The sequence below is a fragment of the Protopterus annectens genome, chromosome 16.part0 (genome assembly GCF_019279795.1).
Source record: "Protopterus annectens isolate FY-2018-M chromosome 16.part0, PAN1.0, whole genome shotgun sequence".
Taxonomy (NCBI): Eukaryota; Metazoa; Chordata; order Ceratodontiformes; family Protopteridae; genus Protopterus; species Protopterus annectens.
The window spans coordinates 510,341,591-510,369,238 of NC_056750.1; the positions used below are offsets into that span (position 1 = coordinate 510,341,591).

The 27,648-nt window shown below is 42.3% G+C and overlaps 1 protein-coding gene across 1 annotated transcript in view; it reads right to left on the minus strand.

Annotated features, from left to right (window-relative positions):
- Window positions 1-27,648, minus strand: part of LOC122790614 (nuclear pore complex protein Nup98-Nup96-like) — a 194,321-nt gene that overhangs the window by 89,020 nt on the left and 77,653 nt on the right. The window contains exon 4 of the mRNA XM_044058140.1: window positions 9,149-9,260. Coding sequence (XP_043914075.1) covers window positions 9,149-9,260 — 112 coding nt within the window. The remainder of the gene's footprint in view (window positions 1-9,148; window positions 9,261-27,648) is intronic.

Below are 27,648 nucleotides of genomic sequence, written 5' to 3' on the forward strand. Positions count from 1 at the left end.
AACATGGGGACTCTATGCTCCAGACCAGAAGTGTATCCCTCACTGGTAAGATCAGACCATAAACTAATCTCACTGGATATTCACATCCCGACCCCACCCCCTGCCCTGAAAACCACAGTGAAAAACTTCTCTAAAGCAAATCTCACACTCCTCAAAACAGAGGTGGAATCCTTCAAAGCCCCCGGGCCTGTGGAAAATACGGCCCAGACCACAGAATCCTTTATAAACGCATTCTATGAACACCTTCAGGAATGCATGGATCATGCAATCCCAAATAAAACCAAGACCCAGTCCCCCAAAGGCAGACGTCCTGTCTGGTGGACCCCAGCAATAAACAAACTATACAATAGAAGGAGGAAGCTACTACATGATAAGAGCAAAATCCCAAAAAGGGAAGGCATCTCTGATCAGTATTAGCAAAAAACTACGGGCACTCAAAATCATCTAAGGCCAGCTTCGAGAGAAAAATTGCACAGGACACTAAGGATAATCGCAAGGCTTTCTTTAGTTATGTTAGGAACCTGGGTGGGAATTCCCAGATATGCTCAGAATTAGTCCAAAATGACAAAAAAATACAACGAACCCACAGACATTGCTAACATCCTAGCTGACAGGTTCAGCACAAACTTCTCCTCCCCCCTCCCCACCAAAAGGGCAAATATCTATCCCAGCAGAGTGCTGCCCCCCTGACATCTCAGATGCTCAGGTAAGAGCCGCCCTCTCCAAAGCAAAAAACACAGCATCAATGGGACCAGACAGTGTCCCGGGCTGCATCCTACATGAACTCCAAGAAGAGCTAAACCCAAACATAAAACTACTGTTCAATCTCAGCCTTACTACAGGATATGTACCCAAAGAGTGGCGTACAGCAACAGTGGTCCCTCTCCACAAAGGTGGTGCCTCAACGGATCCTGGAAACTATCGCCCCATAAGCCTGACTAGCTTGGTCTGCAAAGCTATGGAAAGGATCATCATGGACCTCATAAATAAAGATAATGGGGACCTACAGACACTAGATCCTACACAGTTCGGCTTTAAGGGCAGATCCTGCCTCTTAAACTTGGTTGATTTCTTTGAAACAGTCACCAAGGCCATTGACGAAGGGAAGGTGGTCCACACAGCCTACCTGGACCTTGCAAAAGCCTTCGATACAATACCCCACTCGGGCATTATAGATAAGCTCACCAGCTTAATTATAAACCCCTATGTCACTAGATGGGTTGCAAACTGGCTCAAGGACAGAACCCACATGGTTAGAATTGCTGGACCAGTAAAAGAGAACTTCCTGCGCGGAGGCAACTGCACGGCTGGAGATAAACAAGCAAATGTACAAAAACAGCCAGCAGACCAAATCCTGGTGAATAAGTCCATTTAATGAATAATGAAATTCATTCAGTAGAGACAGCAAAAGTACACAGACCGGTTTCGGCTGGTTAATACACACAGCCTTCCTCAATGTAAAACAAGTCACTCAAAAACTGTCATTTAAATATCAAACAAAACAATGTGATTGGTTACACTTAAAACTGCTCGTTTAATCCTGGTGGAAATAAACCACCTAACTTAATAATCCATTTTTTCTCTTTGGAACTCAATAGAGAATGCCAGCCAGTTTTATTTTGTTTATTACCCTTGATAGTGTCAATTATGGTAAATAAAAAATTAGCAGTTGGATGAACTACCTGGTGTTTGAATAGAGCATTATGTACTCTGCCCTTCTTAATGTTACTGATGTGTTCGGAGATCCTGAGTCTTGATGGTCTGGACGTTTGTCCCACATAAAATGCCCCACATGTGCATGTAGCCAGGTAAATAACCCAATCTGTACTGCAATTGGCAAAAAACCTAATGTCATACACTATAGGAGAATTTTTTCTGGAAAATTGCTTAGTTTTGCATATTTTGTTGCAGTTGACACAATGACCACAAGGGTAACAGCCTGAAGGAATGCTACCTGTGAGTGTGGTCTGAATCGGTTCCAAATTGCCATGCTCATGTGTATGTTTATAATGATTAAAGCAACTACTTAAGTTTTTGCCTTTTCTAAAAGAAAAAAGGCATTTATTGGGAATAATGTCAGCTATTTCATGATCATATTGCAAGATGTTCCAATGCCTATGTATACTCTGTATGAGGTTATCAGAATTCCTACCGTAAGTAGTGGTGAACCTGATTGGTTGTGAAACCATATTATCCTGCTCCTTGTAGGACAATAACTCATCCCTGCTCATTGTACCAACCTTGTTACTGGCATCAAAAACATGGCCCATTTTGTAACCCCTACATCTGAATCTATTGGTGAGATCTCGACTTTGTTCCTGATATGAAGACTCATCGGAACAAATCCTTTTTATTCTGATGAATTGTGATTTGGGTATATTCTTGGCAATATGTGGTGGATGAAAACTCGATGCATGTAAGATCGTATTGTATTCTGGATGTTTTCTATAAACTTTAGTCCCTAAGGTGTTGTCGGGTAATCTTGTAACTAAAACATCCAAGAAAGTAATAACATTGGTGTCATAATGTAATGCAAACTGAAGACCCCATTTGTTGTTGTTTAAATATGCCAAAAATTCAAACAATTCAACAAGTTCCCCTGTCCATATTGACCAACAGTCATCAAGGTAACGTCTCCAAATGTCCAACTTGATTAAAGAACAACGCTGATAGTCCACAACAAAGTGTAATAAAAGAACAATAATCCAAACAATAGTCGACAGTTAAGCACTTTCATCTGGCTATGCAGACTTCCTCAGAACCATAGCCAGATGAAAGCGCTTAACTGTCGACTATTGTTTGGATTATTGTTCTTTTGTTACACTTTGTTGTGGACTATCAGCGTTGTTCTTTTAATAAACAGAGAACTGTTCAAGCTGAGGACTTGTTGTGCCGTCCTGTACCTTTGTGTTCATTACGTTGTTGCATCGCTGTGAGTTTTTACATTGCAAAGTATGCTTCCCACTTGTTCAGCTGCATGTAATAAATCCTGCATTTCCTTATAGTCAGGTTGTTCTGCATTTATACTCATTTTCTGTTTTAATTGAGACAGTAAATATTGTTGATACTTAAGCATGTGAAACTGGCAATTCAGAGCTCTCACTGCTAAAGTTGCAGAGGTGTAAACTTTCTTTCCCCATCTGTCTAATGCTCTAGAGTCCCTATCCGAGGGAACTGGATTCTTAGCCGTGGAAGCCTTAACCCCTTTGGGACCCTGGGAAATAGTTTCTGGGTCTGCAACAGGGCTTTTATAAAGAAATTTGTGAGAGTCAGGGACTCTGTAGTATCTGTCTGGCTTGAGTGGAGCTGGGGGTAAAGAATCAGGGTTTAAACTAGATTCAGAGAACACATCATCCACAATGTCCAAACACTGGCGGAATAGCAAGGGGCCTGTGCTGAGGCAGCAAAAGAAAGTCTCTGAGCCTTTTCTTGAATTCTGAGTAATCCTGGCCCTCCCAATGGAAATGCTCCCTCATGGTATGTAAAGTTTCCCCAAAAGAGTAATCCTCAGGAGGAGAGGCTGAAGGAATGGATTCTTCAGCATCAGAATCCTCATAGGGGGGTAAAGAATATCCCTGGTCTGAAGAGGAATCAGAATATATTGAAACCTGGTCAGAGGAATCATAGTCTGTATCCTGCCTAGGCCTTTTACCAGGAGGGGGATGGCAACCCCTGATCAAAGTTAAAGTCTTCGGCCATCTTGAGCATCTGTTTTTTAGGCATGGAGGCCTGTCCAGGTGAATGCTGCACTTGCTTCTTTGTCTTTAGTGTAGGCTTAGTCTTGGCTGTAGTTGTAATGGTAAGTTGAGTAGGTCTGAAAACACCCTCAGAAGCCGATGCCTGTTCAGCGGCTCCGGACCCATCTGAAGGGTTAATCTCCATTGGCCCAACACCTTGAGGCTCCAGAGGCCTAGGCACCTCCACGTGGGAGTCGGACGCGGCCTGTGGTTCTGAGGTAGCGGGTGTCACGGGCTGCAAAAGCACCTCACTGAAAACCAGCGAACTGGCGACTGGCCTAGAAGAGGCTTCGTCGTCAGTTTTGGACCTCGGAAGCCTTTCCTTATCTTTGCGCTTTTTATGCATTCCGGTCGGTTGTTCCGACGGCATTGTGTAATTGAACCTTCACCCAAAATAATGGCGAGCAAAATCAAACCGACGTTTTATAGTGCGTTTTTTAAATCTAGCACAAAACCGACAACTAGTGATGTTGTGGTCTGGGCCTAGGCATGGAATACAGTAAGAATGAAAATCCTTATGAGGTATTTGCTTCCCACAAGAAATACAATTATTAACTTTTTCTGACATCAGTCTGAGGCAAGAAAAAATTTTCCCCAATGGGGTACTTGGCTTTATTGAAGACTTCGGTTCTGAAATCGAATTTGAAATCCCAGGAGTCGGCCGACCGGCACTTGCAAACTGCTTTTGTTTCGGGCACCGTGCGGCAAGAAAGACTGAAGAAAATGGCGTCGGCTGCTTCTTGTATACCTCTGGTGCACTGACATCAGGGAAGAGGCGACAGCAACCGACGCCGGACCAAGACTTTGGAACTCAGGCCGACTGCGGGCCTGCCTGACGGCAGGATAACGCAAGTGTAATGACTGCAGCAGTGAAACACAATGAACATCAGGCATTTACCTCCTTAGGATTCCTCGAAAAGGTTTATTAAGGGGTATTGATATGGACTCCTACTGCAGACAGCATCTCCCCATCTTGCTCGCTCCTCGTTAAAGTATCTAATTTTTGGCCTGAACAACAGCCGTCAAACAAGGTATTAATGAAGGACACCCTGAAGGTCCACAAAGCTGCATAATCGCATCTAAGCATTGAGTTGCATGGCAATACCAGAGCCAACCGCTTGGGATGCTCTATCAGCAGTGTTCAAAATGAGCCTCATTGAAAAGGTGGCAAGAGAGAGCAGGGTAGACAGAGTCTCCAGTGTCTTCTGAATCTCCGGACACTGCTGGGTCTTAATGTTCCTCAAAACTTAAGACACCACGTCACGTTCAAGTCTTGTCAAGTACGATAAGTAAGTGGTGTCAATGCAAAAGTAGTCAAGGCGTAGGAGTGTTTCCCTAAACAATCCAAAGCCCAAGACTCCTTTTTCGGGAGATGGACCAAACAGCTCTCTTCAGAGATCTCCTTCTTGGTGTTAGCTGTCACTACAACAGCATCTGGACCTTTACACCAATGCAGCCTGTCCTTGGTGCAGGGGTGCAAGAATCTTATCAGGCTTCTGGGGGATGGGCTCCACTGTGAAAGGTTCCTTCCATGCCCTTTGGGACACTAGGTCTAGAAGAGTGTCTGGAGGGGGACTGCCCAAGGTGTGTATGGGCCCAAACCAATGACCGCCAAAAATTCCAACTCCTCTAGAGAGAGGGCTTTGGTTGTCCAGACTAGGTGTTGGTGAAGCAGCTCCAACAGATCAACTGAGGCATCATCATGTGGAGACTTAGGAGACCCCTCACCTTCCTCGAGGTCAGTATTCTCCATGAGACACTCCTCTGGGGAGTCGAGGTGTTTCCTCTTACACCTCCTCTTCCCCTGAAACCTCCCCCCTTCTCCCACAGCATCGCCAGCGTGGAAGAGGCTGGAAGCTACACACACCAAAGGAGCATGATGATGAAGCAAGCAGTCCAAGTCCTGAATGATGACTGGTCACAGGCTTGAAAGTGGAATGGACACCTACTGGGGGAATCCAACCCTTTTTCCATCAGAATAACATCATTTCTATAAGGTTGAAGGCAGAGGCAGAAGCTGCCCCCCCCCCCAGAGCATAGGGTCCCATCACCTGAAGGTACCACAGACACACCAGAGCCTGAGGGAGCTATGACCCGGAAACTCCCTCTTCAACACTATGGCTCCGAGCACCAGGTGGCCCTAAAGTAGTCTATGAATTAACGCATCCAACAAAGGAGTCACAGCCAAAGATGGCCAAGCTGCTGGATCTGACCTGCACTGTGGGAATGCAGCTAAGCCCAAAGAGATTGGATCTGAAGGGGGTGAGGGAGGAAGTCAGATAGATCAAGCTGATGGTCTAGGAAGAGGACCCAGATCCAAAGGGAAAAGGTCTAATCGCATCCAAGTTTGCAAAAACTACCTCATCAGTTGCTCCGAATCAGAAGCATTAATGCTGCCTACCGACTTCGATGATTGGATGGATGAAGCCAAGGACAGGGACTTGGAAGGCCATTTGGAACCGAACTAGCCTGTCTGCCAGATCTGAACTGGGAAGACTTGGAACTGTGGTGGGGAAGGAGACAACTTCGGCAGGGTGGATGGAGCAAAACGGGAAGCTGTCCTACCTGAAAGATCCACTTTAAGCAGAAATGGGCTTGGAGCCAAAGACAAGTGCCTTACTGTTGGTTGGCACCAAGGAAGATTGGCTCTGAGGAGTTTGAGCTAATGTCAGTACCGGGGCAGACGGTGGGATCCAAATGTCATGGGCTCTTCAGGTCCAGTCAGTCCAAGGAGGAAGCATCAGGGCTAGAAGACGACCTCTTCCAATCCCCCTTAGAAGCTTTAGAGTCCTTCGAACTGTGCTTCTCTGACCCAACCTTCAAGCCCAGGGAAAAGCAGATGAAGTGTCAGAAGGAAGAAGCCCCTTGAGGATCAACTTTGGCCCAATGTTCATTAATCATCCTGGACCCAAACCCTTCACAGACAGAACAAGTGCAGTCTATGTGCGATGCTCCCAAACAGTATATGCATCTATCATGTGCGTCATGTGACAACTTGTGCACACAAGCAACGCATTTTTTAAAACATTTGTCAATAATAGTACAAAAAAAAAAAAACACCAAGAAAGAAAACATCTACTAAGGATACAACAATGCTAAACCTAATGCAAAAAACACTTTCTAAGGCAAACAAAAAGAATGCACCAATACAAAAATCACAACCACCATCAAAAGGCAGGAAAGCCTGTCTACAGCTCACTGTCCTAAAGAGCTAACCACCTATCTATCACACACAAAACTAAGCTAATATCAGGAAAGGGATGCAAAATTCAGTACAAAAAACCTCACTAATATTTACAAAAAGGATACATCAAGAGGAGCCATGATCAAGCTGCTGACAGGAATGGAGGCAAACTAGCGCTGGGGAGTAGGGTGAAAGGCGGGGAATTGTGGGTAAGTGAGGAAAAGCCTGGAGACTTCTAATTTTAAAGGAACTATCTGGTGTCAGACCCAATAACCCACAGGTTGAAACTAGATGGGACAGACAACACTGGATCAATAGAAAATGGAAGCCAAAATCTTACCCACCACAAAGTAAGTTTTAAATATTGTAAATGAGATAAAAGAATGGAAGCTGGGCTGTTCAGAAAATGAAAGAAGCACATTTCAGATAAATAAATGTAATTTGAAGATACGATATTGCAGAATAAACATCCTTCTGCTTGATCTTCCCCATTTCTGCCTGTCTTATCTCCCCATTTCCTCAATAAAATGATTTGGTGCTTTGTTGTGATGCGCCTGTACAGGATCTGACTACAGTGCTCATACAGCTATGGGGTGCTTCGCTGTGCAAATTAAGGCACATAAGCACTGGGCTCACCACCTGCCTTATTGCTTTTCTTTCAGTTACATGACTGCACACAGCATAGCTGTATCAGTAGCCTGATTACTGTCATTATTTTAGCTGCAAAGATTCATGTTGTAGCACTGTCCAACACAACTTCACAACGATGGCACACAAGTATGTCTAATCCCCATATGGCCGTGTCACACTAAATTCTTTGAGCTACTTCTTACTGAGCTGTCACAAATCTTTATTCAGAATAACCCCTCCCACCGTCTGCTTTTGAATCTTTTCACAGTAGCATCATCTTTGTAATATGTTACATACTACATATCTTTAAGACATTTCAGAAACTAATTCCTTACTCACTAATATTCAGAATTTAATTTTAACAAATTTTCAAAGCAAATCATTCTTTACCACTGTTCACATATCTAAAAAATCATCTAAAAGTGCCAGTCCCCCTGCAATACAAAATATATAAACAAACATGCGCACACACACATTTTTTTCTTAAGTCTTTCAGACATGTACACTGATCTTCCACTGTGCCCTAACTGCCAAAGGGGTACCCACAGTCATGCCTCTTACAACCCAACTTCTAATCTTAAAACATTCCTTGTTATTTAGGCAAAGTTGTAAGCGTTACTTCACTGTAAGCAAAGTGCAGCAATGAATAACATCTTAAAACATTGCCCTGTAACAGTGCCTATGGAATAATGTCTTGCTTATTGTAAAGTGTGCAATGGATAAAAAAACATATAAATGGAAGACAAGCAAACCACGATTCTCTCTAGAAATATGCACACAAATACAGGAAATCATTTTCAGGAAATCATCACCTGCAATGCAGCATAACTCAAACTCTTATGAATGGCATGAAACAATTAATGGAAAGCATCTATTCCTCTTTAATAAAAAGCATTTCTCCATAGATGCCTGTAGAAGCCACGGTGGTACAGTGGTAGCATTGTTGCCTCACAGCAAGAGGTTCTCCTGTTCGATTCTCGGCTGGAGTGCCTTCTGTGTGGAGTCTGCATGTTCTCCCAGCGGTCGAGTGGCCTCCGAAAGACATGCATGAATGGGCGCGCCTTTGCTGAAGGTTGGGCGTCGGGGCTGGCAACTCAGCACCATAAAAAAAAATCTACTGCCAATCATTAGCGGACCGGAGTTCCGCTGTGGCAACCCCTAACTGGGAAAAAGCCAAAAAGGCAAACAAAGACAAACATTTCTCCATCAATGCCATCAAGATAGAGGTGGGTGGGGGGTGGGTTGACTTGTCAGGCAAGAAGTAAAAAATGTACTGAGAGCTCTGTGGAACTGAGAAGAATGCTTTAATGAAGACTATTCACATTTTCAGTCTATGTAAATCTATAAGATGTACTTGTATGTATGTGCTGCTTGAACTATGGATATGTAACACTTGGTGAGTATGCTCCTCCCAATGTGAACAGAGATGATATGATAAAAAAATGCAGCACTTCCTCTTATACAAAAATGTATTTAAATGTGTAACTTGGAACTGGAATCTTTCATTTTTTAAATGCCAGCTATATTAAGACTCCATTTAACAACATGGTAGTATGAAATCAACTCAGAAATGATGCACCTGCAGTCTCATTCTTACCAGACTGTGCCAATCGGTCTTTGGCTGTACGACATGGTATCAAAGCAATCCTGCTACACAGGGATGTCACTTTAGTATGCAAATGCTCCAATTCGTATCCAGGACCATCCAACTGAAGAATGAAATGCAACAAAGGTTAGTATTTATGTTTTATGTAGCCTTGTTCATGCAATTCTCAAGTGTTTTTTTTTTTTTTTTTTTTTATCAAACAAGTAATACTACAGTCGCAATGAAACTGGCTCAAGTACCAGTCCCCCCACTTTTTCATGAAAATTAAGTTTTGTTCTTTCACTGTGGTAAGGAATGGAAGTACTATCTTCTTTCTGTGTTGCCATACTTCTGCAACTCACTTTTTTCTATCTGGTTAATACAAAACTCAGAGCAGTAAGACATTAAAAGCAACTGCTGATACATTACCCTTACAAATATGATATAAAAAGGACCCTTTACGGAAGAACAAGCAATAAATTCTTCCACTTACCAAACTCTATACTGCTCTCCTTTACATAAGATTTAGCTGTACATTAAAGAGAGAGGATCCAAGTCAACAGCTAAATTTCTTACACCTCGAGAGATAATGGCATCTTCAGTTCAAAGCAGAAGATGGATGAGTTTACCTGTGATAATCTTAGTCTTCCTAAGTTTAAAAGAAAGTTGCACAACTTTCCAAATCTCAATGTACCAAATTTATTGTGTTTCAATTCTAGTGTGTAAAATAAAATTATAAATAAGGAATTTTATATCTGACTTCTTTATACATATATCCTCTGAAATGGGATAAGTAGTTTTGGGCAAAAAACTAAAAGGACAATGGACACACTGTATGGTATTCCTGTGCAGAAAGATATTTGGCAATCAAGCAAGCTTTAATTGTAGCTTTAGCTATTATATATACATATTATATATATTTAGAGAAAGAGATATGCATATACACTAATATACACACACATATGCAGTCAGCAGCATGTCTTTAAATTCCTTAGAAAAGCAAAATATCAAAGATTGTAAAGAAAATGTCCAATTTACCTCATCAAAGGTCTTTGCTGCACCAAAACCAGGTAATAACTAAATGAAGACATCCCTCAACTGCTTCCTACAAAGTTTTAATCAAGTTAACAAAGATCTGTCTCCCTATAATAAACCATACTGGTCTAAATTAATCAATGAATGCAGTGGTGGGGACAACCTTGCCATTATCAACATGTACATCGTGTAAATGTGTCTCAGAATCAGTACTGGCCTACAGAATATAGCTAAGCATGGTTCTTTTCCAGACTCAAGAATAACATGAACCACTGCTGATTACCACAAAGAGAGAAAATATTTTATGAATAGTGTACAGCTAATCACACTGGGGAACTAAGTTTCTTGACTTGCAAACCCAGTTCTAGCAGCACCTCATAAATGCCAAGAGTTTCCCCTTTATTTGCTGATGCCAAGGCTTTCATGGCACCTCTTCCTTGGTAATGGGTACTGCCAAGGACTTTTGCGCCAGTCTACAGACCATTACAAGCCTAGCCTAAAGAATATGAGGGAGCCCATCCAATTATCTAGTTTTATCTTGAATATGGCAAAGGAGCTACTGTGCTTAACTTGGAAGTTGGTTCCATAGGTGGAGAATATGGTGGGATATGAACCTATCTTGCCAATGTGTCACATTTATTTCTTAATGAAGGCTTAATTTCTTTTAATTGGGTAACTGAGGAATAATTTATTCTGTGAAGGAAAGGGAAGGGGAGGATCAGATTGGTCATGACCTGAAAGGCTAGACAGAGATATCCATGGCGGAGTCTATAACAAGACGAGTGCAGAAACAGAGAGGGCTGCCAGCCTACCTTGGTAATTATAATATATTTGGGATCATTACCTTTTTAGTTAAGTCTCAGAGTTCTCTCAAAGACAAGACAATTGGCTTTAACAACTGGCTAAGTAGTTGGTGTCATTCTAAGGGAATCCAGTATGTGTCAGCCTGGGATGAGATGGCACAGATTTCCTGTTTTGCCAGGGATAGCTTACAGGGACGGCCCTCCTACCGTACCTTCTGCATACTGGCTAAAGGCTTTGATGCCCCTATACTGCATTTTTAGGCAGAATCCCGCTGTTGGACATTCTTAATATACAGCACACACTAACTCCACTTCAGACATCATCATGGTGGTACTACTCAGTGCTAGGAGTCTAAATAGAAACATGCCTGAACTTGAGGCCCTCCTGCAATACTCTAACATATTCATATTTGTGTAGTCATTGAGACATGGTTTCAAGGCAGAGGCACTCTGTCTATAATATAATTTAATTGTTATCATTCTTTAAGGCTCCTGCATAATTGTGGAGAATTGTATGTATTTATCAGAAATATCACCTCGTTAAATTACCCACAACTCTAATCTGGAGCACATGGAAATCCAAATCACCATTAACAAATCTAACTTTTACTAAATTGTTATTTACAGATTCACATCAGTGTTCCCAAAGATCATGGAAATTACCTCTACACCACTGAGCAGTTAAATACCAAACCAAATATCTTCTTGCAAGAGGAATTCAATTACCCAAACAACTGGCACACTTGCACCTCTAAAAATTGATATGCTCATTTTTCCTGAGCTTTGTTAATGTTAAAGCACTACAGAAAATTGCAAAACTACTTAGAAGTGGCTCTAATATTGTTTACCTGGTCCTTACCAACCTAGCCCCTGCCTACACTCGTCACCATTATCGCCTCATCCCTAGTTAAATCTGACCATATCAGTTGTCATCTCTTTCAGGCACAGTGGTACCACCAAATGAGATCACCTTTAGGACTTCCCCAGAATAAACATACTTCTGGTAGTAGAAGACCTAAGCAGTATTACAAACAACCTCTACAAATGGACCCAGATGCCACGTTAATCTCGGACTCTCACTATTACTTAAACAGCTCTATCGACAGTACCTGTCCACCCCAAAAAACAACAGTAAATTCAGGAATAAACATGTATTAATAAACTGTGCAACAAAAGATGGAAAATGTTGAAAAGTTGAAAGAAATCTCCAGTTTCCTCATCTCAGAACTACAATGAAACATGCCAGCAAGGAACTTGAGTACTAATAAACAAAGCACAGCACAAGCTTAAGGCTGCTACAGACAACAAAGGAAATACAGATCTTTCTTTGGTTATATCAAGAAATAGAATAGAAAAAAGAATAAATGTTCAACAATGCATTCAGTTCATCTACATCACATATCCCAGTCTCAAGGATATAGCCAATACACTTGCAGAAAAATGTAGTGCTAACTTACCCCCATTTACATACAATGATGTTCTGGATATATCTGAAAATTTAGTTTCACCTAAAATCATCTTGGAACAAGTCAAAATCCCTGTCAAAGACCAAAAGTAATATTTCCATGGGAACAGATAACATTATCAGGCTGCATCATAATTAGTGCAAAGTATGCACTATCTGAACATCTACTTAAACTTTCAACCTCAGTGTATCCACTGTGTTTATGTCTGATGCCTAGAGCAGCCATGTAACTCCCTTACACAAGGACGGCCCCTCTACAGATCCAGGCAGGTTATAGGTCCATCAGCCCCACCAGCTTCATATGCAAAGGCTTGGAATATATTATAGCAGAACTCATTTATGCAGGCAAAGGCAACTTAACAGATTTAGATCCCAATCAGTTTAGTTAGTTTTGTGAAGGGCAGGTCTGGTCTCCTGAATCTAGTAAACTTTAATGAATAGGTTAAGAGGCAGCAGACAGTGATCACTCAGTGCATACTGCTTACCACTATCTGGCCAAGGATTTGACACTACCCCTCATACTGGTAGTGTTAAAAAAATAGATAAAAATTAAATGCAAATCCTTATGTTATCTGCAAAGTTGCAAATTGGCTATCTAATAGACCCCAGATTGTGAAAGTTGCTGGAACTCTTTCTAAATGTCAAATTGTTACTAGTGGAATAAATGCAGGGATCAGTGCTGGGACCTCTCCTGTTTGGCATTTAATTTGCAGACATCCAATCCAATAATCCAAGAAGTGTGGTTGACTAAGTCTGTGGATGATTACAAGGTGGTCACTATTATAGCAATAACCCACGCCTGGGTGTGGGTAATGCTAAACTTACTCACGGTTGGCGTGGTTTGGTCCCGAGGGCGAAGCCCGAGGGACCAAACAAAGCCAACCGTGGGTAAATTTAGCATTACCCACACCCAGGCGTTATTGCTATACTCATGACATTATTTAAGAAAAGAAACTATTACTTTTCTTAAATAATGGCATAGTATAATGCCTGTTTACTGCCCTTCCGCAGATGTCTGGCATCCGCGGCAGTTCTGATGTACTGCGCGCTCGCAGTACATCAGAGTTGTAAGCAACGGAGAAAGCAAGAACTCCGTTGCTTTTTAGTCTCGCTATGTTAAATGAGTTTAACATGGCGAGACAGTTTAAAATAAGCAACGGAGATTTCCGTTGCTTATTTTAAACTGTCTCGCTATGTTAAACTCATTTAACATAGCGAGACTAAAAGCAACGGAGATCTTGCTTTCTCCGTTAAACACTGTCTCGCTATGTTAAATGGGTTTAACATAGCGAGACAGCTTTAAAATAAGCAACGGAGATCACCGTTGCTTATTTTAAAGCTGTCTCGCTATGTTAAACCCATTTAACATAGCGAGACAGTGTTTTAAAAAAACAAGTTATACTAATGGAAAAAAGTCCGGGCGACCGGACCTTTTTCCATTAGTATAACTCGATTTACAACGGGCACACTGGCCAATCAGCGTGCACGTTTTGGGGGGGTCATGGTATAATATCCTCTCTTCCAACGATACTAGACACAGCCCCAGCAAGGGCTGGAACATACACATACCTAGTGTACTGAAAACAGTCTCAAGTTAAATGCAAAAAAGTGCAGCATAGATACAATATGTAAAAAAAAAAAGTTGTTCCCAATCATACATGTTTTAAATGGTACTCCTCTTCGGATGGACTCTGTTATAAGAGACCCGGGGTACTTATGTGGACAATTCTCTCTCATTCAATAACATTTCCACCACAAACAGGAAATCCTATTTAGTCAGTTTCCATGATACTATCTTCAAGATGCAAAGTCACCTTGCCGCTTTACTCTTCCATCATTATCAGGTCCATAATGGAACACAATGCCTCTTTGGCTTGTAAAAATCGAATCATGTTGCTCATCTATAAAGGCCCCAAAGATACCTAGTCAAGAAAACCAAAGGCCTTAAATCTTTCAACAATCCCAACAGATTAGCACAACTCTCATTATACTCAGTAGCTTATAGGCTTCTCTGAGATGAACTGCATCTTGCTCTGTGTGTTATGAAAGACCTAATTCTATCTGACCTTCTTTGCAAAACCAGTGGCTCTACAAACATGCTCTCTAGGAACCCTAAATGTACAGCCAAAAAATAAACAAGACTTGCGAGAGAGACAGAGAGGGAGAGATTATTAACTCACTGTACTACTTTGTTTTCCTTTTAGATTTGTCCTGATAATTCGATGGGAAGATGTGTACAATCCTGCTCAATTCGGGAAGTACTATTTGGTGCCTGAAAAGAGAGGAATGAACTTTAAAATGTGTCTACGAAAAGGTAGCTAGACACCTTGTGGTCCCTGTGATTACTTGCATACTAATGCTTCTATGAGTGATATGTTTAGGCAAGTACACGCCAAAGTGGGCTTTATTTATTTACATTTTGTTGACAGAGTTAGCTATACTGGGCAGAACAAATTTTCAGAAGGGACCCAGGTGGGTAAAAGACATGTATATGTATGTATAAGTACACAAGAAAGAGAAGCATCAATGCTTATATTCCATAATGGGTCTAGCTGAGATAAGAGTAGGTGAAAATTAAAACATTTGTGGGTCTAGGGTAGATGCCTTTGGAATTTAGATGAACCAGACAGAAGGCTTTCCAAACTAGTGAGGAGCGACTATGGTCAAAAGTTGACACTTTAAAAAAAAAAAAAAAAAAAGTGCCTAGATCCCTTAAAATAGTGTCTGACTGGAGGGTTTTATCAACTATATAGTGTTTGGAAATATTCTGCTTACCAAAGTGAACTTTACTACAGTTTCTCACATTTAATCTGTGGCCACTGTCCTTGCACAATCCGTTAGCAAAGTAAAACCCATGCTGGAGCAACTGTGAGCCAGTGGAAGATTGAACAACACTCAATTTACAGATGCCTGCAATGTTTAGATAAGCACAGGCCAGCAGTACAGGCCTGATGGTCTGTGAAACAGCTGCCAAATAAACATACAGCCCTGTGGAACACCTGTGGCAATTTTTCCTTTTAGAAGGGAAACCTGCAACTCTAACAACATGGGTTCAATCAAGCAACCACTTAGCTATCTGCACAACATAAGGATTTATATGCAATTGTTCCCCATGCAGACAATATTGGCATGCAGAGTCAAAGGCCTTGGCCAGGTCCAGTCCATTATTTGCCAATTTTTCCAAAGTAACTGAGGTTGTAGAGGCATGACCTTTTGATAAATATGAATTGATAACAGTCCTGGGTTAAGTACTTTTCAAAGTCCAGATTAATGAAGTCTGAGATAATACATTTCATCGCATACGAGGCTAGTGAGGAGTCTACACTTACCAGAATCTGTTGTGCTACCCTTCTGTAACAGTATTTCAATGGTTATTCGCCAGGCTCCAGGAATGTATGCAGTGGCGAGACCTGGAGAGGTTAATTACAAGGTTCAGATGGGCCATATATGGTACTGATAAGCCATCAACCTGGTATATTATTACAATCTATGATGAGGTGCTGTTAAGCTTATGAGAGGGCAGACTGGACTTGTTTGATAAGTAATTAAAGCAGATGATTGGTACTTTGGAATCATGGTGAGTGGCATAAAATTTATACAACATTTTTCAGCAAGGATATTAGTTAGCCACTTCCTTTGGGTCAGAGTGCTAGCATGATTGTGGACAAGCTCCAAACAAGGTTGGGTGTTAGTTCTTAACTTATTAACACAGTTAAAGATTTGTAGTTATTTTTAGTTTCACTGGCCATTTTAAATTCATACTCATCTTTGAGTTTCCTAACAATTTCCTTAAGCTCTTTACTAGTTTGCTTAAATGTGCTCTTAAGGAAGGCAGAATGAGACCTCATAAAAGCATTAAGTAATTTCTTGTTCTTGCTATACAACTTTTTTAATACAGTTAATCCACCACTGGGGGCGGTTTTTAAATTTCAACAATTTGGTACTGATAGGAACCTGCCTCATCAGTATGACTATTCAAGTGGGAGTACAAGTTAATGGCAAAGGCAGCAGCTTTAGCAGAGAGATCTACTGAAGGACTACAGAACTTTTTCAGGTCATCAAGAAACTGAAGGTAGCTTGCTTTTGAAAAGCCCCTAAACACAGAGGTATTCTGAAAGGGAAGTACCATTAGTTTTAAAGAAAAAAAAAATCACATATTTGTCTGATTAACCATGGGAGAATGATACATATGGAGGTGTGCAATTAGTGTCCATACTTGTGGAAATGAGATCAAAGGTACTAGAGCCCACAGCAGAATGGTTGAGTTTTTGTAAAATGGAGCTCAAGTCCCCCAGTAGAAAGGTGTTGGGTTTAATGGAGATATCAGCTAATGGCTTAAGTTCTAAGCATGTTCTGCTACTTCTTACTAGTAAATGTTTGTGCAGAATTTCTTCCAGAACTTCCACCAAGCTAGACATACTAGCTATTACAACAAAGTTAAGTGAAATTAATATTTTGTCCTCAAAGGTGAATGGCTCAGTGACTTGAGGGTTGGATGAAGTACTTTGTTTACTCAAGTAGGGAAATCTGGTTGTATACGAATGTCTTTCTAGAGATAAAGCCATGACTGCCTTGGCCAAGCTGGAGCCATGATAATATTTTGCTCTGTACTGCCCAGCATAGCTCTCAATCACTTACCTTTGGAATCAGGGACAAATACAAAAATAATCTGTGACAAAAGTCCTAAATCACAAAATTTTTTTTTTGTAACAATGTCAATACTACTGACTAACAGGACTTGTTCCCTAGTGATAGGAGTGGGAGTTGTATTTAATGGTATTTCCTGAAGGGAGGTTGAGGGGGAAGAGAGGGATAAAGTATGAGCTGAATTTGTCTGTCAGTAGGTTTGCTATATTTTCTGGCTCAGTATAGTTTGATGAGCGTGCCTTTTATCCTGCTGGACTGCTAGACCTCTAATTTTTTAAATGATTTTCTTCCCTCTGTTATACAGCCTACTGATGTGATTCCATCAGGGTAAGTTGTTTTTTGAGTTAGTTCTGTACTTCTTCCTGGTGGTACAGCTGCCTCTATGCAGCTATTAACATGCGTATATAAGGTTTCTGTAGATAGAAAAGTACAGTTTTGTACCTACCATAAATGTAGATGTTCGAAGATCCACATTGCTGCAGTACCAACACTTGGGTAGTCCGCTGTCCCAGTCGGCCCGAATACCAAAGTATAAGGCTGACGTCGGTCAAGGCGCATTTGTCTGACATCAGGACGTCAGGGTACAAATGCGCATGACCGACGTCATATCCTCAGTCTTTTCTTGCCCCAGATGTCAGAAGACCCTAAAGAAAAAGGTCCAAACCCATAGGCAACAGCTAAACAATCAACCAGCCTAACACCAAGAGTATGTACAATATATGCAATATATACAAAAAACACAATATACCTCAGATGTATAACCCATCCCAGACAACCGCCTCAAACTACAGAGGGGAAGGAGGGAGGGTAATTGGACTGCAGCAATGTGGATCTTCGAACATCTACATTTATGGTAGGTACAAAACTGTACTATGTTCTTCATCCCACATTGCTGCAGTCCTAACACTTGGGTAGAATCCCAAAGCAGAGGTAAGGGAGGATGGCTAAACTATAATGAAGCAGGAGCCGCCAAAATGCCCTGCAACACAGCAGTGGCAAAACCAGCCCTGGATTTAGAATAGAGAGGAAGGTGGTAATGCTTGGAGAAAGTATGCACTGAACTCCAAGTAGCTGCCTCCAAAATGTCCTTAGTTGCCACCCCTTAGAAATGCTGTTGAAGTGGCAGTAGCCCTAGTGGAATGAGGCCTAATCCCAGCCGGAATCTCCTTGCCATGATGGGAATAACAGAATGTAATGCAAAACCCAATCCACTTAGATATAGTTTGTTTTGACACAGGCTTACCCTGAGAACTCAAAGCAAAAGAAACAAACAACTGCTGAGACTGCCTGAAATCCCTAGTCCTGCTTAAATAATAACGCAACTGCCTGTGTACATCTAAAGTGTGCAAAATCTTTTCCCCCCTATTTTGGGGATCTGCATAAAAGTAGGCAAATGAATAGTTTGGTTTAAAGCTACACTAGAAACCACCTTAGGCATAAAGGAAGGATTAGTACGTAATGATACCCTATCCTTATGAAAAATCAAAAAAGGCTCAACCGCCATAAGGGCCTGCAATTCAGAAACCCTTCTTGCAGAAGTAATGGCCAACAAAAAAGCAGTCTTCCATGACAAGTATTTCAATTCAGCAGTAGCCGCAGGCTCAAAAGGTTGTAGAGTAAGTTTCTCCAACACAAAATTGAGGTCCCAAGCAGGAGTAGGAGCTCTACGTGGGGGTCTTATATTCTTTGCCCCTCTAAGAAATTGCTTGAACAAAGGATGAGAAAATAATGGTGGGTCACAATCATAGTGAGCTGAAATTGCTGCAGCATGAATCTTAATGGAGGAGAAAGACAAACCTTTGTCCAATAACTCAGTAAGATATTGAAGAGCCACACTCAAATTAGGCTCTGAAACATCCAAATCCTTTGCTGCACTCCAAAATAAAAATCTCTTCCATTTTTCTGCATATACCTTACGTGTACTAGGCCTTCTGGCTTCCATAATCACATTCAAAACTTGTTGAGGAAGCTGAGACCTGCTGTGGTTCAAAACAGAATATGCCAGGCTGTTAGATGAAGAGAGTGAAGCTTGACATTGAGTAGATGACCGTCCTCTGAGACAAAAGGTGTGGAATTAAAGGCAAAGGCCATGGAGGCTTCCTGACCAGATTCCTCAGTAATGGGTACCAGTGTTGCCGAGGCCAATCTGGAGCTATCAAAATCATCCTTGGCTTGTCTTGTCTGACCTTTAGGAGTACCTTTGGGAGGAGAGGCAGAGGTGGAAAGGCATACACATGAAGATTTTCCCAACTGAACGAAAGAGCATCCACTTTCCAAGCTGTGTGATGAAACCTTTTCGTGCAAAACTTTGGCAGCTGGTGGTTTAGTGGAGAAGCGAACAGATCTATGTCTGGAGTTCCCCATGACACTGTCAATTGTCGAAATACATGAAGATCCAGTTTCCACTCGTGGGGATCCATGATTTGCCTGCTTAACACATCTGCTAAGGAGTTCTGTGCTCCTGGCAGAAACCTTGCCTGAAGAGTAAGCTGCAAGCTGAGCGCAGTCTCCCACAAAATCATTGCTTGCCTGCATAGAGGATAAGAATGTGTTCCCCCTTGCTTGTTGATATACCACATGACAGTTGTGTTGTCTGTTAGAATCAACACCTGCCCTGGGAGAAGTAACTCCTTGAAAGCCATCAATGCAAACTGGACTGCTAACATCTCCTTCATGTTGATATGTAGATGCTGTAGTCTGGCAGGCCACTTGTCTTGTATCCACTTTCCATTCAGATGAGCTCCCTAAGCTATGTCTGAGGCATCTGTCGTCAGAATTTGACTCGCCTCTGGCCGGGTCACAGAGAGTCCCTTGTTTAGGTGACATTCCTGAGCCCACCACAAAAATTCCTTTTTGAATGCAAGGTATTATTTGAATGACAGTGTCCAGATCCTGGCAGTGCTGTGTCCATACATTTTGAGATACCATTGTAGCTTCCTCATATGCAGTTTGGCATTGGGAAGTACTAGAATACAAGATGCCATGAACCCTAATGCTTGAAGGACTGTCCTTGCAGTCAGCACGGACTGATGAGATAGTTGATGGAAGTAAAGGGATAGACTCTTTTGTTTGTCCGGGGTTAAAAGGCCATCTGGGCTGCTGTATTCAGTCTCACACCCAGAAAGCACATGTCTTGAGAGGGTACTAGACTGGACTTTATTTCGCTCACAGAATACCCTAGGCATCTTAGCACTGTTATCACATATTCCAGATGCTGAAGAAGCTCGTCCTTTTCCTGAGCCAGAATCAGGCAGTCGTCCAAGTAGGGATAGATTTGTATTCCTTTCAGCCTGAAAAAAGCTACAACTGGAGCCAGAACTTTTGTGAATACTCTGGGCAGTAGATAAGCCAAAGGGCAATGCAGAGAACTGATAATGTGAATTTCCAGCTCGGAAACACAGATACTTCCTGCAACTGAGTCTGATAGGCACATGAAGGTAAGCCTCCTTGAGATCTAAAGTTACCATCCAGTGATCTTTGCCCAGCAGAGGTAAAAGCTGTTGTAACGTCAACATTTTGAACTTGGGAATGTCCAAATAAGTGTTGAGGATAGACAAATCCAAAATTGGTCTCCACGTGTTCCCCTTTTTGGTACTAGGAACAGGCGAGAATAAAATCCTAGGCCCCTTTCTGGCACAGGAACCGGCTGAATGGCCCCTATCTGGAGCAACAGAGAAATTTGCTTGTGAGCCTCTTTTCTTTGTATAGGAGGAATGTCTGGCATGCCTTTGAAAGGAGGCAAGGTATGGAAATAAAACCTGTAACCGTGGTGAACGATATCCAATACCCATCTGTCTTGGGTAATAACACTCCAATTTTCTTTGAAAAGCGCCAGCCTTCCTCCCAAAGGTGCTGCCAGACGAGAAGGCTCTGGCAGCTGAAAAGGCAAGTCATTGGGTCTGCTTACGAAAGGACTGACCCCTGCCCTCACCAGAAGACTGGGCAGGCGAACTGCCTGTTCTAGGCCTAAAAGAACCTTGAGCTCTGCCCCTACCACGTCTAGATCTACCCCTAGACTGAGAATCATAAGAAGGATAAGTCCACCCCTTAGTAGGCCAATTTCTACTAAACTTTGGAGGCTGGACCTGCAAAAAATCTTTAACAGTCTGCATAGACTTAGCCTTATCCTCCATTTTCTTTAAAACTGCTTCCACAGGCGCACCAAATAACACATCAGATTGTAAAGGAGCATCTAAAATCCTTGTCTTTACATGTTCAGCTAAATTCTGATCCCTCAGCCAGGCGTGCCTGCGAAGAACAGAACCAGTGGCTGCCACCCTCGAAGAGGCCTGTACAGCATCAAAACCACATTGCAAGGAATGCTTACCCACCTGTTCAGAAACATGAGCCAAATCCTGCAACTCTTTACACTCAATACCTTCCGCCAGAGCATCTACCTTAGACTTCAATTGTGAAAGGAGATAATTTTGGTATTTCAACATGTGAAACTGGCAATTCAAAGCCCTCATGGCTAAAGTGGAAGAAGTATACACCTTTTTACCCCATCTATCCAAAGCCCTTGCCTCTTTATCAGAAGGAACAGGATTTTTAACAACAGAAGCCTTAACACCTTTAGGGCCCTGAGAAACAGCTTCTGGGTCTGCCCTAGGACTCTTAAAAGGTTCTTATGAGCCTCAGGTTACCTATTATACCTGTCCGGTTTTACTGGGGCAGGAGGCAAAGAATCAGGGTTCAGGAAAGCCTCTGCAAAAACATCCTCTACCACATCCAGAACAGGAGGTATAGCTAAAGGCCTATGCTGGGGAAGAAACAAAAATTCCCTAAGCCTTTTCCTAGAATCAGAGAAATCTTGACCTTCCCATTTAAAATGCTCCCTCATGGAATGAAGAGTCTCTGAAAAGAAAAATCCTCAGGAGGAGAAGCCGAAGGTGTAGAGTCATCTACATCAGAATCAGAATAAGGAGGATACTCCTGCAAGTCTTCAGCCGAAGACTCAGAAGCCTCCGAACACTGCTCAAAACTCTCAAGCTCAGGTTCCACCCTAGGCCTCTTATCAGGGGGGGGTAAAGAACCTCTAATCATAGTAATCAAATCTTCTGCCATTTTAAGCATATGTTTCTTAGGCAGAGACCCTGAAGAACTAGGGGAGACCCCCACTGAAGTTAACCCTGGCCGGCTTCTAGAAGGAGCCTTGGAAACAGAAGGGGAGGGCCTAACCACTTTAGGAAGGGAGGGGAGAACAGCTACCTGAGAAGCCCCTTCAGCCTGGCCTACCTCATGAGAGGACACATCTTGCAACAGTAAAGTCTCTCCCTGAGAATCCAAAGGAACTTCTGGCAGAACCACCGGCTCCACTGAGCCCACTAAAGAACCGACGTCCGGGACAGACGGTTCTTCAACCCTAGGCTTCGCTGCTTTGTCTTTGCGCTTTTTAGATGAAGCGGGCGTCGGAGCATCCGGCGGCATGTTGTAATTACAACGCTTCCCAAAAACTAACCTGGCACAATCTAATCTTCTCTTAATAGTGCGTTTGTTAAATCTAGCACAAGAGCGACAGCCAACAACGTCGTGCTCAGGCCCTAAGCAAGGTATACACAAAGTATGGTAATCTCTATGAGGTATCTGTTTCCCACAAGAAATACAGTTATTCACTTTTTCTGACATCCGGTTAAATACTGAGGCAAGAAAAAACCAAAATATTCCCCAACGGGGTACTTAGCCAACTTTGATTCGGTCTGAAACTCCGACTTCAGAAAATTTCAGAACGCCAACCTGCACTCGCAATACTGCTTCTGCATCGGACCATGCGGCAAAAAAGACTGAGGATATGACGTCGGTCATGCGCATTTGTACCCTGACGTCCTGATGTCAGACAAATGCGCCTTGACCGACGTCAGCCTTATACTTTGGTATTCGGGCCGACTGGGACAGCGGACTACCCAAGTGTTAGGACTGCAGCAATGTGGGATGAAGAACATCATGTAGGCAACAGCACTCTCAAGGTTTATTGGTGGGGGGCTTGAAATTTTGCCAGGTTTCACTTAATAGTAGGAAGGTAGCCTCAAACCAACTCCTGAACATTCCAGGGTTAGCTGAGACTGTTTCATTTTTACTTCAAAGGAGACCATTCTGTAGTCTGACCTTACAAGAGAAGACATTACATTAGGGGGTCTGCAGCACTCTCCCATATCAGTGAGGCCCAGATCCAGTACATTTGCACCTGGATGGCATATTGACAATCTGGTCCACAAAGTTTGTTTACAAAATCCAGGAATCTGTGTCCCAGTTAACAGCTGGGTAATTAAAGTCACCCATGAATATGGTATTGGGTTGCATGGTGAGTGTTCCCAAATGGGGTTTCCATGGTCATGGGGGGGCCTACACCCTGCAGGAAGTGGTATGGGATTTTGACTATGGTGATTTGAACATGGAGACGCACAAGTGCATTGCTCTGTTTGACCAGCCCTGAGATATTTTTATTTTATAATTGCTGGAACCTGTGTTCTGAGAGACTGCCTTCCTGACTATCTGCGAATATACAGAGCTGAGTATATATATTTTTCTGGTTACAGAGTTTAATTGTTGCTTAGATCTTTGTTGAAACTGTTGTCTCACTGTTCTGAGAGGCTGATCTGCAAATATACAGAGCTGAGTATATTTTTTTGGTTTTAGAGTTTGTACTGTTAGTTGTTGCTTAGAACTCTGTTGAAACTGACCCCCCATTTTCTGTCGTGTCTTCAGTTGGTATAACTGGCTTTTACAGCTTGTGTGTTATCTAACTCAAGGATCACTTAATTTGACCTTAGTAACAGCCTGCATTTAATTGCTGGAACCTGTGTTCTGAGAAACTGCCTTCCAGACTATCTGCAAATATACTGAGCTGATTATATTGTTTTGGTTATAGAGTTTAATTGTTGCTTAGATCTCTGTTGAAACTGTTGTCTCCTTGTTCTGAGACACTGCTTTCCAATCTATCTGCAAATATACAGAGCCGAGTATATTTTTTTGGTTTTAGAGTCTGTACTGTTAGTTGTTGTTTAGATCTCTGTTGAAACTGTTTTGTTCCACCCACCCTTCCTATTTTTGGCTTGTAGTTTAAATTTGGTGGCTTTTGCAGTTGCCCACCACACTGTAGATTTGATCTGGGACACTCCCCCAGTCCCATCTCTTTACCACATTCTACCTAATAAACTCTTTCTGCACTTGTTTTTAGTCCTTTTTAATTTAATTGCATTTTTTAAACTGTGTTTGGTCTAATATATTGCTACATACTCAAGTGTGCTAGCTTGCACTGCATGTGAATTGCTTTTACTACTGTTTTTGCTACTTTTCTGAAATAAAAAAAAACTGTAAGCCTGTTTCCTACCTTTCCTGTAACTAGAGTTCCAGATACAGATTTGCTGTATCCAGGACTGTATGTAAGCTTGTGAGCCCCCCAAATCTTTCTGTGTTGGAGGGAAGCCTTCTAGCTTATCAGTGGGAGTGGTAAGCACTAGGTAACCTGTCTACCACATAAGGAGTGGTTCTGGCCCAGAAATTGTAGTTATTGGCCGTTTGGGCAATCTCTTCCATCTCTCTCAACTTTCTGATTTGAAAGCCTGCATTTGCACTTGTTTCTGTCCTGTAACTCGTCTAGTGCAGATACAGATTCTTAGTTTTAGCACTTAAATTTGCTTATTCATGCTCAGCACTTGAGAACTTGTAAGCACTAAATAAGCTACTAATTACTATAGTACTGAATCTTCCTCATTACCTAGAGGAAAACAGTTTTTGTACTTACTTTTCTCACTTGCTTAGAGAAAAACAGCTATTGTACTCACTTATCTAGAGGAAAATAGTTTTTTATTCACGCATGTGCAAGGGTCAGCTCCCAATGTTCTCTCCTGTCTATCTGATGAATCTAGGCATCTTGAGGCAATGTAGAAATTGCCTCATGTACACAAACAACCCTCTCCTCCTACCACCCAATGTTACAACCTGTGAGAGATGCACTTATCTAGCCGAACTGGAGGTAAAGCTCTCTCCAACCAAGACTGAACTAGACAGTCATGAGAAGGTAAACATCTGAACCACACCACACCCACATAGTCTCACGAAATCTACACCACCAAAATCCACACATAGTAACACAAAAACATTCACGGAGGCTCTCAATAATAATCTGTCTAAGCAACAGAGACCTCCAAAGCAGAAACGCAAGCAACCTCCATCCCTCAACACAAGCTAAATGACACACAGCCCACAGACTCAGTGTGCCACTCAACCACAGCCAATAAGGCAAAACAACGTACCCAACACACTAGTCATAGGCAACTCTATAGTCAGGCACACTGATGTCCCACTCATCAGGCTAAACAAGGAAAAGGTTACTGTCAGATTTCCTTTGAGGTTTAGTTCTGTCCAAGTAGAATATAAGTTGTCTGTGCACGTCTAAGGAGTGCAGAATCCGTTCCCCTTTGTTCTGTGGATTAGGAAATAAGGTTGGCAAATGTATGGCCTGATTAAGGGCCACACTGGATACCACCTTGGGCATGAAGGAGGGACTGGTCCTGAGGGACACCCTGTCCGCATGACAGATGATGAAAGGCTCCACTGCCATGAGGGCCTGTAATTCAGATATCCTTCTTGCTGAAGTGATTGCTAAAAGAAAAGCTGTTTTCCAAGAAAGGAATTTTAAGTCCACAGTGGCACCTGGCTCGAAAGGAGGAAGGGTAAGCTTTTCCAATACAAAGTTGACGTCCCTGGCTGGAGTTGGAGCTCTCCTGGGTGGTCGTAGATTTTTGGCCCCATTGAGGAATTGCTTAAGTAGTGGATGAGAGAAGAGGGTGGGTTCTGTGTTATAATAAGGTGAGATGGCTGAGGCGTGAATTTTGATGGAGGAGAAAGACAGGCCCTTATGAAGCATCTCAGTTAAGTACTGTAAAATCTGAGGTAAATTGGGCACTGTTGTGCTCATCCTTTGAGCTTGGTTCCAGGGACACAATCTTTTCCATTTTTCTGCACAAGGCTTTCTGATACTAGGCCTCCTTGCCTCTAAAATGATATCCATCACTGGTTTACTGAGGGATGGTAAAGGAGAAATTATGTAATTAGCCAGGCTGCTAGATTCAGTGTTTGAAGTTGAGGATGTGGAATTTGGTTCTCCTGCTGAGACATTAGAAAAGCAGTCTGAGGCAGGTACCATGGGGCCCACAGTGACACTATGCAAAAGAGGGTGTACACCAGTGTTGGCGTGGCCACTCTGGGGCAATCAAAATCGTCCTTGGTTTGTCTTGTTTGATCTTTAGTAGTACTTTGGAGAGCAGAGGCAGAGGAGGAAAGGCATAAACTGAAAGGTTTTTCCAGCTGAAGGTCAGACCATCCACTTTCCAAGCTTGTTTGTGGGGAGTCCTTGTGCAGAATTTGTCCAACTGATAATTTTCGAGGGAGGCAAACAGGTCTATATCTGGGCTCCCCCATTTGCTTGTCAACATGTTGAAAATCCTTGGTTCTAGTTTCCACTTGTGTGGGTCCATGAGGTTTCTGCTTAGTTCATCTGCCAGTGTGTTTAGTTTTCCTGGCAGGAATTGAGCTTGTAAATGTACTTGATAGCTCAGGGCTATGTTCCACAATGCCATGGCTGGTCTGCAGAGGGGTTAAGGATGTGTCCCCCCTTGCTTATGTACCACACAACAGTGGTGTTACCTCTGTCTATCATTAATTGTCCTGTAAGAATGTGGTCCTTGAAGGCTGTCAGAGCATTCTGTATAGCTAACATTTCTTTTTGATTGATATGCAGGTACATTTGACTTGGTTCCATTTGCCCTGAATGCACTTCTCTGCCAGGTGGGCCCCCATGCATAGTCTGATGCATCTGTTAAGGTTTGGGCGGCAGGGGGTAGTGTGAATGGTAGTCCCCTGTTTTGGTGGCAGGCCTCTGCCCACCAAAGGAACTCTGGGCATAGGCAAGGTATGATAGGAATCATTGCTTCTAGATCCTATGAATGTTGACACCATAGGCTTTTAAGATACCATTGTAGTTTCCTCATATGCAGTCTTACATACGGAATAAGAAGAATGCAGGAGGCCATGAACTCCAAGGCTTGCAGTATTTGCCTTGCAGATAACTGAGTTTTTGTGGCCACTTGTTTGAAGTAGGTTGTCAAATGAATTTGTTTCTCTGGCGTGAGGAAAGCCATCTGGGAAGTTGTATTCAAGCTTGCTCTCAGGAATATAACTTGCTGACAGGGTACCAGGTGTGATTTCTTTTCGTTTACAGTGTACCCCAGACAAGTCAGTACCCTTTGAACAAAGGCCAGATGATTCAAAAATATGTCCTGGCTTTCTGCCTGAATTAGACAATCGTCCAGATATGGGTATATTTGAATATTTATTTGCCTGCAAAATGCAATGACTGGAGCTAGGCACTTTGTGCATACCCTGGGTGCAGTAGATAAGCCAAAGGGCAGTGCAGAGAAGTAATAGTGCATGTAGCCTGCTTTGAAGCGTGGGTATCCTTCTACAAGACTCCCTGATAGGGATGTGCAGGTATGCTTCTTTTAAGTCAAGTGTTGCCAACCATGCATCTTTGCCTAACATAGGAAGCAGATGGTGAAGAGTCA